At 32.6% G+C, this 15995-nt stretch overlaps 1 protein-coding gene across 10 annotated transcripts in view; it reads left to right on the top strand.

Annotated features, from left to right (window-relative positions):
• Positions 1-15995, top strand: part of LOC122622848 (plasma membrane calcium-transporting ATPase 1) — a 30387-nt gene that overhangs the window by 4610 nt on the left and 9782 nt on the right. For 7 of the 10 annotated variants that reach the window (XM_043801429.1, XM_043801427.1, XM_043801424.1 and 4 more), the window contains exons 6-16: positions 238-273; positions 1690-2099; positions 2153-2395; positions 2452-2693; positions 3089-3533; positions 3593-3680; positions 4275-4588; positions 4644-4842; positions 4900-5111; positions 5168-5319; positions 7495-7633. In XM_043801429.1, coding sequence (XP_043657364.1) covers positions 238-273; positions 1690-2099; positions 2153-2395; positions 2452-2693; positions 3089-3533; positions 3593-3680; positions 4275-4588; positions 4644-4842; positions 4900-5111; positions 5168-5319; positions 7495-7633 — 2480 coding nt within the window. Of the gene's footprint in view, positions 1-237; positions 274-1689; positions 2100-2152; positions 2396-2451; positions 2694-3088; positions 3534-3592; positions 3681-4274; positions 4589-4643; positions 4843-4899; positions 5112-5167; positions 5320-7494; positions 7634-15890; positions 15903-15995 lie in introns of all 10 variants that reach the window. The other 3 variants (XM_043801428.1, XM_043801425.1, XM_043801426.1) reach the window with 2 other exon arrangements.

Raw genomic sequence — 15995 nt, 5'->3', positions numbered from 1 at the left:
TTATTATTTGTTTTCTTTTTTGTTGCTAATTTTTCATATTCCAATTGTTCACCTATTCCTTTTGTGAAATACATGATGTGAATTGATTGACCTATCACCCTTCATCAACCCAATCAACCAACCAATCTGTCAACCAACCCACCAAATATAACCTGCAACCTACCACAATACTACCAACCAATATCTTCAACAAATAAAACCATAAAATTTATGGTTTTAAAATATTGTCGATCCCAGATGCGAAAAGGGCCAACAAGCAAAAGAATCTGACAGGTGAATTTTAGCGTAATACTTATTTTAATTATTTTACTATCCAACAAACATATATTGCGAGTAATAGTATACTAGTGAAAACTTAAGTATACACTTTTACTCACTAATAACGTTTTGTTATCAGTAATGATGTTTGGGGCAATATGATGACGTTTCAATTTTGGTATATTGAAGAGAATTGGATTTATTACTTTTATAACTTTACAATATAAAAACAAGTTTTTAGGTGTTTCATAAATTGTTTTATTTACGGTATCTTTGGCAGAACAATCGGCTTAAATAAAAGGCGAATTTTTTCAATATTAAATATCCATTTAACAACAATTTCAAAAAATAGTGTAAAGTCGTACGAGACAAGAAATAATGTTCTTTTAAATACATTTTTTTAAATTGAAATATTTATTTCATTGTCAAGTAACATATTAAGAAAAAATCATATATAAGTTTTTGATCAAAATAGGTTCCAGCAGAAAATTACTTCTACTGGATGTTAAAAAACTCCAACACAGTTTTTTTGCTTTTAAAATTTACTTGAACTTGAAAAGAGGAGTATTTATTTCGAAATCTTGAAAGCTTTCCAGTCTTGGACGATTTAAATTTACATTGCTTTATTTGTATTTTAATTGTTTTTATAATTTCTTTTATATTTGTGTTATATTTTAATTATCGAAAAGATTAATGAGAATTGAATTATTTGTCACAAGCTGGAAAATGTTCCTATAACAAATGATGTCGGAGGGGTAGCTTCAAATTATAATGAGGGGATGGTTATTTAATCAAATTAACATTAAACAAGAAAGAAAGCTAGCTTAGAAAAGATGAACCTTATATACTCTTGTAATTATTAAGTTGAATACAAAAGTGAACGTTATAGTCGAGTTTCTCGACTATCAGATACCCGTTACTCAATAGAAATAATAAAACATATTTGAAGAGTGTGGGCGTCGCAGTTTTGGACGGTTTGTGGGTGTTAGGGAGGGCGTGGCAATGCTCTTAAACCAATTTGCGCAGCGTAGGCGTCACTAGAGTCTAACTTATTAGCTTCCATAGTTTCAAAGATCTTGACGTTCATACAGACGGACCTATGCCAGTTCTACTTTATAGGGTTGAATAAAAATCCTTCTCCTGTTGTATAGTATATGTATACTTTATTGCCTGAAATAAAATTGTTAATACTGAGAACCTAGTTAGCGTTTAAGAGGACAGGTGCAGACGAACGCAAATGGGGTTAGCTTTGAAAATTTCTGATATAAAAATAGGATATAAAAATACAAAATTGGGTGACGACCAAACGCAATGGTATATGGGGCATATTAATCTAAGTAAGTCATTTTATTTTATTAACTTATTTAAATAAATACAGCTAGTAAACTTATGTTTACATTGTTTGTAATATTTCTTTTCGCACAATGTAAGGTGAAAGCGACGTTCGATCGCAAATAAAGGGGTCTCAAGCGCCATCTCAACACCAAACAACCACAAGTGAGGTAACCAAATCTGAGTCTGAAGGAAATCATTTGCCGCAATCATCGTCGTCAGCAGCGGCTGAGACAGGACATAAAAAAGAAAAATCTGTGCTTCAAGCTAAACTGACAAAATTAGCTATACAGATTGGATACGCAGGGTCGACTATTGCCGTGCTTACAGTTATAATTCTGATCATTCAGTTTTGTATTAAAACGTTTGTTATTGACGAGAGGCCATGGAAAAACACTTATGCCAATAACTTGGTGAAGCATTTGATAATTGGTGTTACAGTATTAGTAGTGGCCGTACCCGAGGGGCTTCCCTTGGCAGTAACCCTATCTCTTGCATACTCAGTCAAGGTTAGTTTAATATAAGTAAATGGAACCACGATTAATTGTATTTTTTTAAATAGAAAATGATGAAGGACAATAACTTGGTTCGTCATTTAGATGCATGTGAAACAATGGGTAATGCCACTGCCATTTGCTCTGATAAGACTGGTACACTTACCACCAATCGTATGACTGTTGTACAATCCTACATCTGTGAAAAATTGTGCAAGGTTTTGCCAACCCTTAGCGATATACCACAACATGTAGGAAATTTAATTACAATGGGTATATCTGTTAACTCGGCTTACACCTCCAATATAATGGTAAATAAGATGTAATTTCTAGCCTATTTAGCTATATATTTATTCTCTTTTTTAAGGCTGGGCACAACCCAGGAGACTTACCAATTCAAGTTGGCAATAAAACGGAGTGTGCTCTTTTGGGGTTTGTCCAAGGGCTTGGTGTGAAGTATCAATCTATTCGAGACGAAATTACAGAGGATAAATTTACACGCGTGTATACGTTTAATTCAGTTCGTAAGAGTATGGGCACAGTGATACCCCGTCCTAACGGAGGATATCGGCTGTATACTAAAGGAGCTTCAGAAATTATTATGAAAAAGTTCGTATTGTTAGACATTGCAACAGTGACTTGAGATACGGAAGGTATTTATCGAAAAACACATTTCGCTTTCGTTGACTTTCGCCAGTGAGCCAATTTAAATGTTTATTTCACCTCTTTAACAGTAATTTAGAAAGTCAACGTAATATAATTGCCAAAAAACCTTTTTCAAATGATCCATTGAGGACGCTTTTGTTGGTAATTTTTGTTAGGTAATTTTTCTCTGACTTCAGCTAAACGCGAGATAAGTCAACGAAACTCAAATAGGAATGAAACTAGATTCGATGAATGCTTTCCGCCCCTGAAGACTAAATTGTATTTACTTTTTGATTCCCTAAAAATTATGCAGTGTTACTGACAAAGCAAACAATTAATATGCTATAAAATCATTGCAGGTGTGCTTTTATCTATGGACATGAGGGCACTTTGGAGAAGTTTACAAGAGAGATGCAGGAGCGTTTAATACGTGAAGTTATCGAACCAATGGCCTGTGACGGTTTGAGGACTATATCTGTAGCATATCGCGATTTTGTGCCTGGCAAAGCCGGAATTAACGAAGTGCATATTGATGGCGAACCTAACTGGGATGATGAGGAAAACATTATGACAAATCTTACGTGCCTCTGTGTGGTTGGTATAGAAGATCCTGTTCGTCCCGAAGTACCAGACGCAATTAGAAAATGTCAACGCGCTGGTATTACCGTTCGCATGGTCACTGGAGACAATATTAATACAGCACGTTCAATAGCCAGCAAATGCGGTATTTTGCGTCCCAATGATGACTTTCTTATTCTGGAAGGCAAAGAGTTTAATAGGCGTATTCGGGATAGCAATGGAGATGTATGTTCTAAGAGTACTTACTAACGTTCTGTATCTTAACATTTGGTATTTATGAACAGATTCAACAACATCTTATTGATAAAGTATGGCCCAAACTCCGAGTTTTAGCTCGCTCATCCCCAACTGACAAGTATACTTTGGTAAAAGGTTTGTAGTAATTTTCTTTTTATAGAACGTACTCGGTGTTCCGCATTGACATATATGGTAAAGAAAAATTAATTTATAGTGGCTGAATTTTAATATTCGTTAGCAGTATAACTTTATAAAGTAAAACCTTTTCATTATAACGTTAATAAAATGAGCACGAACTCATTTGCATTAGATTACGCATTTAATTTAAAAATCATTGATACACATTAAAGTATATTAAATAAATTTAAGAATTGTTTGTTTAAACATTTTATGCTGACTTCAAAAGTGACAACTTGCTTCATTTATTTATTTAAAGCTAACTCAAAGTATATGTATAAAGTATACATATATATAAGGTAACTGAGAACTAGGAGCATTAGCAGCTAAGGCCTTCCGTTCAACTTGCATAATTTTATAACCAGGATTGGGAGAGGAAAATCAATTCGTTATTTTAAGTTATTAATAAAAATCCGGATGCAACCTTTTTTTAAAGAAAAATATTAATTATTTAAGACTTGCCAAAAAAAATCCACATTAGATCTTAAGAATATCTCAAAAATAAAAATGTTTTTTAACTATAATTTATATACTGAAATCACGTATTTATAGGTATCATTGACAGCACCGTTAGTGAAAACCGAGAAGTTGTTGCTGTAACTGGCGACGGAACCAATGATGGCCCAGCTTTGAAAAAAGCCGATGTAGGATTTGCTATGGGTATAGCCGGAACAGATGTTGCCAAAGAAGCTTCCGATATTATATTAACTGATGATAACTTTAGCAGCATTGTTAAAGCTGTAATGTGGGGTCGGAACGTATATGACTCTATAGCTAAGTTTTTGCAGTTTCAGTTAACAGTAAACGTAGTCGCTGTAATTGTTGCATTTATTGGTGCGTGTGCTGTGCAAGACTCACCGCTTAAAGTAAGTTACTACGAAAAAAAAAAAAAAGATCTAACATCATAAAGCAAAATTTCAGGCAGTACAAATGTTGTGGGTGAACTTAATAATGGATACATTGGCATCACTTGCATTAGCAACAGAGTTTCCTACACCAGATCTATTGCTCCGTAAACCCTATGGCCGTACTAAACCTTTAATTTCCCGCACAATGATGAAGAACATATTGGGTCAGGCGCTGTATCAGTTAATAATAATATTTGGACTGCTATTTGTTGGTAAGTTATATTCATAATCATTGCTTTGTTTGAAATAAAATATTTTTATGATTGAAGGCGATGTTATACTCGATATTGAATCTGGACGCGGACAAGAACTAAACGCTGGACCAACACAGCACTTTACTATTATCTTTAATACCTTTGTCATGATGACTTTGTTTAATGAAATAAACGCTAGAAAAATCCATGGGCAGCGCAATGTCATTGAAGGCCTTCTTACAAATCCCATATTTTACACCATATGGATATTCACTATGATATCACAGGTATTCTTTATTACATTATATACATATACATTTAAATAATTTTTATAAAATTAAAGGTGTTAATCATCCAATATGGTAAAATGGCTTTCTCGACAAAGGCGTTATCATTGGATCAGTGGCTATGGTGTATATTTTTTGGAATTGGTACACTTGTCTGGGGACAGCTGATTACTTCAGTGCCTACAAGAAAATTACCTAAAATATTATCGTGAGTAAATGTTTGAAGTTATTACGATTATTTATAAATGATTATTATTTATAAATATAAGCTCGATTGCATACGTTTATTACATAAATATTTGTATAATTAATAACTGATTGATGCTTGGCCCAAAATAAGGTCTAGTCTATAATTAAGTTAAATACCAATATCTATATTGTAATCTTTAATTTTTTTTATTGCTATAGACTTAATACTTATTATCAACTTTTATAAGAAATGCATGTATTTATTTTTTTAAATATACCTTTCAGCCAAAATAAATGCAACGTTTAAAAGTTTTTCCTTTTAAAATTTACAAATATAGGCATATTATTCAAAAGTGAGTTATTAAATATAAAAAAAAAAAATATTTGAAATTGGTAAAGGGTAAGATACAATAAGTTACCTTAAAGCTAATACCCAAATGTAAGTAATGTTAAGTATTTAAGAAATAGTGGTTAACTACATAATTTGAAAATGTTTATTCTGTTTGTGTAATTTATTTAGTAAATGTTAGTTTACAGGTATTTATTTTTTCTAAAGAAAGAAGCATGTTCAATATAAAAGCAAAAAAAGAGAGACTTCAACACTGACAGTTTTTGGCGGTTTATGGGCGTTAGAGTGGGCGTGCAAAAAATTTTTTTTTGGCAAATCGATAGAAATTTACAATACTAATACAAAAATGAAAAAATATCAAAACATTTTTCAAAAGTTTGGGCGTTAGATTGGGCGTGGCAACATGAATCGACAAACTGGCGCTGCTTCAATGTCTCTGGAGTCTGTATGCTTAATTTTAACTTTCTAGCTTTTGTAGTTCCTGAGATCTCAGCGTTCATACGGACGGACAGACGGACATGGCCAGATCCACTCGGCTATTGATCCTGATCAAGAATATATATACTTTATATGGTCGGAAACGCTTCCTTCTGCCTGTAATATACTTTTCAACGAATCTAGTATACCCTTTTACTCTACGGGTAACGGGTATAAAAAGTAAATAGGTATTTCGATAGTTGATGGTGGGTAGATTTGCGTATATTTTATTGGTCAAAAGGCAATATTAAGTTCCTTACATATGTCTGTTTTTCGGACAATCCTCTGGAATGATTAAGTTTCTTTTTGGATGCTTATACAATATTTATTAGTGGTTTGTCAATAGAGCGTATGTGTGTTCCAATGTATTTATTTGATTAAGCGGTATTTGTTTGGGGGAAGAGATTGTGCTTGGCGCATACCTTTTTTGCTGTGATACAAGTTGCTCATGTGTTTAATGTTTGCCCACATCACCAATGATTCCAAATTGGGGTGGATTCAGAGATAAACTTTTGAATAGCAGTTCTTATATTCCCCTTGAGCATATTCTATTTAATATTTGTTGATGCTGGTGCTGCAGGTTTGAGTAAGCCTCAACTTGATTTCATTCCGCATGTGCGACTCTTCTACGGCAATGTACCACGTATTGCAGTCTTTTCGTTTAAAGTCGCATTGTTTCGGAGATGAACACGTCTGGTTCAATTCGTTTCAGGAAAACCTGCAAAGCTTTGCTGCTTTCAAATCTATTTTCGTTAGGTAACACAAAGTCTTCAGTGGGCGGGTACTTATACCCAGTACTCGCATAATAAAGGCTTTACTAGAATCGTAAATAGTTTGTAACAGGTAGTAGAAACCGCTTTCGCTACGTTGCGTATGTTTGTTTCAGAACGTAGCCAATTTAACGCACACAATGCACACAAAACTGACGCGCCCACAACGTTGGAAAACATTTGGATTTTATTATTTGTTTTGCCATTTTTTATCGATTTGCCAACAAAAGGTTGAAATTTTTAGATTTCCATTAATTTTCTGTTTGTTAATTTGTATGTAGCCGTCCAAACCAGTCGACCCTGGTCTTTTAGCTATTAAACACGGATCTCGTTTATTTGAAATTATTGTTAAACGAGTGGTTCCTCTTTTTTGTGCATTTAATAACGTTACAAGCTAACTTCATTAAAATAGATATCTTATATTCTCGAGGCATAAAGCCTCATCTGAGTTTTTTTTCTTTTTGTTTTCATGTATTTGATTGAACTATACACGTGACGACTATGCTCAAAAGTTAGTTTTTTAATATTTTGAAAATTACAGAGTTTGTTAAAATTATAAGAAGAAAGCAATATATTCATTAAAGTTTTTATATTTTAGGTGGGGTCGCGGACATCCCGAGGAGTACACAGATGGAATGAATTTGGGTGAGGAACGCTTTGATTCTATTGATTCTGACAAAAAGCCTAGGGCTGGACAAATTCTGTGGATTCGTGGACTAACTCGCTTGCAAACACAAGTAAGTGTCACATTAAAACCAACATTTATTTGAACTTAAATACTAGAACTTAAAAATAATTACCAATAAGAGGATCAAAACTTTTTTATAATATTCGTTTAAGTTATGACATTTTTATTTTATTGTGATATATTTTCTTAAATTTATACTTCTACACACTAATCACATTTATCATATGGATATTTTATATGCTATCTTAGTCATATATTTTAATATATACATATACATATGCATATGCATATACATATACATATACATATACATATACATATACATATACATATACATATACATATACATATACATATACATATACATATACATATACATATACATATACATATACATATACATATACATATACATATACATATACATATACATATACATATACATATAAATATACATATACATATACATATACATATACATATGAATATACAGCTGTGGAAAAAAATAGCACCACTTGCCCAGTAAAACTTTGAATAGGTCTCCTACCTACAATTTAGGGTTTAAAAGGAGCTGAAATACCTTTTTAGAAAGGTTAAACAATTCACTTTTTAGAAAAATAACTACAATTGTTTTATTTATTCTTATCTTAAATGAGGAACTTTGTTAAGAACGACAAAATTAGGCGAAAAATAAAATAGCACCACTTCATGAAAAATGCTTAAATGTTCAATTTCAAACTTGATAGTAACGAATTCACTAATAACAAATGTTTGCGTGCTAAAACTACACCCATTCCATTAATTTAATATTTGGTAGTGTATACCTTATTACCAAAAACAGGAGCGCAACGTTTTGGCATGGAATCAACCAGGTCCGGGCACCGTTTTAGGGATATTTTGCTCCAGGACTCCTTAATTATACCCAAAGTTATTCGTTGTTAATTGGATTTGAAGCTACAACTGCTTTTCTCATATCTGACCAAGACTTTTTTATGGGATTACGGCCTGGGGTCTGTGCAGGCCAATCTGAAACAGGAACAGATTTATTTTGGAACGAATCCTTGGCTTTCCTGCTGGGCTACTTGGGATCATAGTCTTGTTAATTGTATTCGGCAAAGGTTAGCATCATCGTCACCAAAATATACACAAACACATGTTGATCCATGATGGTTTTTAACCACGGTATATTATGGTATAGCCCCAACCATATAGTACGAGAAACAAGCCCATACCATTACACTGGATCCTCCGTGTTTAATTGCTTCTACTGTGTAATTTGGCTTATATTCGGTGTTCTTAGGTCGCCTTACATACGATTAAGATCCATTGCTCTCATCAGACCATAAAAAGTTCGTCCATATTTCGCATGGCCAATTTAAAAGTTCCTTGACGAACTTAATGAGCTTGGGTATGTGTCTCCCATTTAAAAGAGGGGCCTTCCTTGGACTACAGCCATTTAAACCATGTTCCCTTAGACATAGGTGAACTGTTTGCGCGTTTGCGGATATGTGAGATCCTTTTTCAGTTTGGTAGCAGCTTTAAATGGATCCTTCTTGCTCTCTGGCACTAGCCTTTTGAAGAGATGGGTGCCCAATGATTGTTTCCCACGTTTTTCGGGATTCTCGTTGTAGGTGATTGCATTTCCTATCATTTTGTTTTAGCATTGAAGGATTAGACAAATATTTCTGTGTGATTTTCCTTCAGAAATTGGTTTCAATGCTTTCCTCGTCCTATTTTAATAGATTTTTTAAGGTAAGTTTCAAAAATAATTTTGTAAATAGGAATACAAATGTCAAGTTTTATAAGTGCAAGTTACAAGTTTTATGTGCTTTTTAGCAAAACAAACCGCCGACAAGTATTGAAAATTTGAAAAAATCGATAGTGGTGCTATTTTTGTTTTCGGCCCATTTTAGACCTTGCCACCCAAAAAAAATACAAAATAAAGTTACGGACAATTCAAATTTTTTTTTTATTTTTGGATGGGAAAAATATCTAGCATTATGCGACAAATCAGTATTTGGTATTATCGGTACATCAACCTTAATTTATTTGATCGATAACAAAATACGTTATGGGGGTGCTATTATTGTTTTCCAACTGTATATACATTGTTTTTTATTTAGACGCTGACAAAAATAGATTTAAGATTTATTCACGCATTTCAAAATACATGGGATTATACGGTTTCGTCATAATCATTTTATTTTCAATTCAATATGTATGTGCGATATAAATTATAAAATATAATTTCGAAACTTTCGATCAGGGTAAATTTCAGTTGGCGGCTTAGACAATTAATAATCCATCGTTAAATCCATTATTCGCTCTTATAATTAAACTATTTGTATTGTATTTGTGTTTTCTGAATTAAACACTTTGAATTGAACACAGTACATTCACGTAAATTAGTAACAAAATAAAGTAAAAAGTAAGGACTCACACACCATCAGGAGATTAAAATACTCGGCAAGCCGAAGCTCCTGTATCATATTTAAAGGCGTAATTAACTTAGGTAGGCAAAGTAAAAAGCCTGTTTACTTTTGTAGATTAATAACTTTTGTAGATTGATTTTTAAAACTAACTACACTTCTTTGGTGTAAAGTAAAGCTTTCAATGCTTTTCTTTCTATTCAGCTCTATCTGTTCCTTCAAGTTTTTTGTCTACCCAGTTTCAATCTGTTTCTCGTAAATTAGCATCAGTACTGTCATATTAATCCTAAAAACCGTTTTAAATTAATTCATTCTGATTCTGTAATTATATATTTTCATATCCCAGCTTAATTGAAATATAAGGTAAAATGTGTCGAAGTGTCCCAATACAATGCAATACTTTGTATTCATTTTTATGTCTTACGACCTGTTACATTTTTCAAATTTATACATATTATAACGATCGGTATTTCCATTTTTTAATACCTTAAAAATTGATTTTCTTTCATACATTCTTAACAATTTGCATGTAAATTTTATACAAAAAACTCATTAAGTGAAATTAAAATTTTAGTTTTCCGTATTCGGAATAGTTTTGCCATGAATACATTTCTTTTTCTTATACTTGTATCTTTTATGAAACTATAATCGCGTATCTTTATGTTCCTTGCATACTAATTTAAAGATTCGGTTGAGGGCTTATTAATAAAAGAAAAACATCATTAAAAAATGCGGATTATACAATAGAAATAATCGGGTAAAAATTACACATTCAAAGTGACACATTAAAAGTGATTCGATTTTTAATTACTGCAAGAGTATAAGGGTATATATATCTTCAAGTTTTTAAATAAATTCTGTTTTAGTAAGTCACTTCGGGCTTCGTTGTCAGTTTTAATTATAAATTCCTCAAAGCGTGGCATATCGATAGAAGTTGACAAGACAAAAAAATACAATTTTAAAGAAATCAATATTTTTCAAAAGTGTGGCTGTTTTGCAGGCTTTAGAGTGCCATAGCAAGGTCAATACTGTGGACGGCAGTCCACGTTGTGACGATCGGCAAGAATGTGTGGTGGGTAGGAAGACAACTAAACAGAAACGTAAAATCGATTTATATGTCGATTTAAAGGCATTTTGATGATATTTGATTAGCTTATAAAACCTATAATTTAATTAAATAAAAAATAACACAGGAGAATTAATGAATTAATGATGGTGAGCCTGGTGTTGAAGCCAAATTCCTAAGAGAAAAAACAAGATTCTGGACGTTTTTGAAATTGAAAGTCCCCGTGTTTTATATGAAATTGAAACACATTTTTTTACACACAAGCTGAAAAACTTTGGTTCAGAAAAACGGCTAAAAAATCTTGTTTTTCCATGCCCGCAGTTTCTAAACGATTAAGTGCTATATGTCGATGTAAAATTGTTTTTCATTTGGCATAATTATTAGTTAAATTAGACCTAAGGAAATTATAGTTAAATCAAGGGGGGTTTTCTTTTGGATTTTTAAACTTCAACAACTTTTGAACGTTTTTTTTAGTCATAAATAAAATAAAGTCATGATATAAAGTATATATATTTTTGTAACGCCTAGTTTTTCTGATCTTATTTTAAAAGATTGCCCCGCTGGTCTTGCTCACACTGTTATACAAGGTTCGTTGAAAACTACGTAATAGGAAGGCGAAAGGTTTTCGACCATATAAAGTATATATGTACATCCTTGATCATAACCACAACTTATGTCGATCTGGTAATGTCTGTCTGTGATCTAAGGAACTTACTTTCTTAACCTCATTAAATTAAATGCAAATTTTAGTCTCCGTATTTCCGACTTTTGCTGTCTCTCGTACCACTTGTAGGACTTTTATGACACTACATATATTCGCAAGTCTTTAAGTTCCTTGCATTATAGTTGAAAGATTCTGGTGATGACTTTGCAGGAGGTATAGTGAATTCAATCAGAAGTTTGAAACGCAATGAAGGAAACATTGGCGATCATATAAAGTATATTTGTATATTCTTGATCAATATCAACAGCCGAGTCCATATAGACATGCCCGTCCGTTTCATATTCACATTAAGCTTGGATATTCTAGTGAGTATTCTAGTTAGAAACTCTATTTTTCTTATTGTTTCCCAATCAAGCACGACTATCTCTATCTTCAGAGCCAATCCTTATCCCAAAGTTACGGATCCAATTGCCATTACCTTAGCCTTACCGGGCTAATATGAGACCAGCTGCTGATATTGGTACGGCTTGTTGAGAAGTTTGCGTGTCCCCACCATAAATTTTCAAGGTCCGCGCAGAAAATATCGACACAACAGTATATGTCATGCTCTTCTAGCCCATCTACCATATCTCTCTGCGAAAGACTTTCACGGCTGACCAGTGCTTCACTAATTTTCCGCCACTACAAAGAGCAAAAAAATGTAGACTGGTCCATATAGATACCAGATTTTCGACGGCAGCCATAGAACTATTTTTGGTCTCCATAAAAATCTTGTGATTCGTGTGTTGGTTATTTAGCTATTGTAAACAATAAATGTTGAGGCTTTTTTGTTTATTTGTACACTGATTCATTGCTCTAGTGCTCCATTGCCGAATTCCCGCCTGCGCTCTTTTGTGTTTATTAATTAATTTCACTCGTAAAAATTGTAAAGCAAACAAGCAAGAATTGGGCCGAGGGTAGTTGCTCTACACAGCTATTGACAATCGGGTACAACAATTACAATCGCAAGCCGACGAGCGGGTAAATAAATATTTATGGATGGCTAAACTCAGTTGGCCACAGTGCCAGCCACAAGTGTTCGTCCCCATGAGCTGAAAGTGTACTGCAGCCGAGCTTGGTGGTTTGGCAGTTGGGATGGCCCTAACCTAAATGGGTTCCCATTTAAAGGGCATTTGGTGCCTGCGGTTGGGTTATCCTTCGCCTGGTTGCCAGCCTATCCAGCCGCACGTAGTGCAACAGGTCGCTATCTCACTGTCCAAGGTTTGCTTCTGAAAGATGCAAAGATGATTTCAACTGTCACGCCCACACTTTTGAAAACTGTGTTAATTTTCTTTCATTAGATTATTGTCTTGCTCATTTCTATTGATATGCCAAACAAATTTTGAAATTTCTTCTTTGCACTTTCTCTAGTAATGGGTATCTGAAGGCCGTGAGTGTCGAAAGGCAGGCGTTTCCTTATGCCTGTTTTTTTAAAAAGCTGACTTGAGCACCATTAGGAGTTTTAAGGTCTCATTTTAATAATGTAATTTAAAATAAAATTGCAGCATAAATTAGGATATTAAGAAATGTCTCGTTTCCATGTTTATCACTTGAAAATATAAAAGATATTTGCCTTCTCCGTTGTTGTTTCGCTTGTAAAACAAAACTTTAAGTAAATGACTTTTGTTTTAATAAATTGGTGCAAAGTCGATAAACAAACTGACCAGTTCCAATTTTTACTCGAAGTTAGCAATGAAAAAAATTGTAACAGAACAAAATTATCCTTAATTGTTAGGAACATTTTATAAAAATTCCATTGCGTGTTAAACTGAACCCCCAATAGTCATGAGTGGGCCTTAAACAAAAGCATATGCTTTTACTAGTTTTACAAGTTTTAAACCTCATGGTTGATAAAATTTTGGATCGCTTTTTATAGAATGTGTGTACGTGTGAACAAATGCAATTCTAAACGATAAGCAGTAAATACTTTTTTCTAAACATTTGTAAATCGAAGTCATTTGTAGGGTAGTCCTACTAAGTTTTTAACAGGACAGAGTTGCGAAACGACCGTAATTGCCTCAACCAATAAATCTAAGAAAAATATTGCATTTTTGTGCGGTCAAAGGTATCTCTCTTGTGCCCACACAAAAGTTTGCATCCAAACTTCTTCAAACTTAACAAAATACTTACAGCTAAAACAACTAGTTAATAAATACAAATAAGATAAAAAGAAATAAGGCAATTCACATTTACATCAAAAATGTAAAGGAATAAAAATATAATTTTATCAGTCTAAATGCGTCCTCTAACAAAGTCGAAAATAAAGCCTATGCCTAACGTCACGTGAGAATTTCTCTTTAAATAAAATGCTATTCTAAATATAAAAACTTATTTCATTGACAAAATTTAATTTTCACTTTTATAAAGACCAAATATTCACATTAGTGTTTTTTAATATATAGGTCCAGCGATTATCATGAATTATAATACAAATATAATTTCCTTGTAAAGTTAATTTTCGTTTTCCATATTTCAAATTCGTCATCTGAATGCCTTGTGAAATGTTTTTTCAGAGGGCAATTCAATTCCGTAACAATCTTTCGGAAGTGAAAATTGGAACAGGGTGGAAACAAAGACATTAGAATAACAAGATGCGTAACGCCAAACAAGTTCTTTGCAGACGATTTTTTTGTGCTGGATCTAGACCTGGCTCTAGGCTCTTTCGAATTTTTGTTTAAGAGCCAGAAAGCGGAAAGCTCTAGAGCCAGCAGCTCTCTTGTACGCATACAGTGACAGCCGACCACTGTACACTGTACACTGCACACCTATGCTTATGCATTGCAAATTTGACAAAATATGCCCTTTTTATTTTTAATAAATTGCCACGTAAAAACTCTAGTTTTGCCTTAACACAACCATTTTTAAAATACAGCAAAGAAATAATAATAGCCGAATCTATGTACATAATAATACATAATAAATTTCATAAATGACCTTATATTAGAATAATTGTCATTAGAGTATTCAGCTTGTGACGTGTGAAATATATAAGAAGACAATGATTCTTGGGTTATTCCGCAATTGGAACATATTTTTTATAAATTACAGTAGTTATAATAATTTACTTCGTATATGTTTTAATTATTTAGTATATTTATTAAGACAACTAGTCACTAGTATGTAAATGACCAATTTTATTTCATTTTCAGTATTTAAAATGCAAATAAGATTCAGTTGAATTATTTTGTTATATTCTGATTTAATATTTTTAAAAAGGGCGCAATATTGGGTGGGAAAAAAAGCGCGCCAAATTTGTAGTTTTTTTTAACTTATCTAAATCCGTTTGCTTAAAGCTGAAATATTTTATTAGATCAAATTGAAATTGAACAAAACATTAATCAAATCGTTTATTAGATCAAAATTGATTTAGGCCCGTTACGCATCTTGTTATTCTAATGTCTTTGGTGGAAAGCTCCTATTCATAGTTCCGAACCAATTGTATATTTCAGATAATGGATTTCGTTAGTTTCGTGGATTAACATTTTTATCCGAGATAATCGAAAATATCCGGATTTGTTTAGAACCATCCAGATACTCACATTACAATAATCCTATCTGCAATATTTGTCTGCCACTTTATTTACTCGAGGCGGTGAAAAATTTCTTTAATGTTATAGTATAAACTTTACTCAATCTATAAGGGCGTATGTTGTTGGTTTCATGTGTTGATACTTTTTTTAAACTTTGGATAAGTATTTCGAAATAAAACTTAAAACGTCATATATCATATAGTGATGGATGTTTATCGGAATGTTTATATTAACATCACAACATTATTTGTATTACCGAATTTAAGAGTTTAGATAGCAAATATATAGTAATACAAGAACCACAATCACCATAAACATCATGCAAAAAATGTTGCTAAACCTTCTAATTTTATTTCAATATTTTTCATCCCTTTATAATTATTGCTTATCCATTCCCGATTGATTCAACCTACAACATAAATTACTATAAAAAACTAATTGGAAAACTATATAAAACATAACAAAAAAAAATTAATAAACCTACAAAAATTAACGAATTTTCTTTGTACGTATGACTATCGTCATTACCATCATTAATTGCAATTGAAAACTCACGTGCAAACTCAACTAACGACCAGATTTCAGTACCGGTAAGAATTGTCTATGATTTTATGTATTGGCAGCTAGACAGTGTTTTGTTATATCAAAAACCAAAATCATCTCCAGTTTTGTTTTTAAAATTG

Source organism: Drosophila teissieri, chromosome 4, assembly GCF_016746235.2.
Source record: "Drosophila teissieri strain GT53w chromosome 4, Prin_Dtei_1.1, whole genome shotgun sequence".
Taxonomy (NCBI): Eukaryota; Metazoa; Arthropoda; class Insecta; order Diptera; family Drosophilidae; genus Drosophila; species Drosophila teissieri.
The sequence above is the reverse complement of the archived record's forward strand: the minus strand, read 5'-3'. Positions and strand labels throughout refer to the sequence as shown.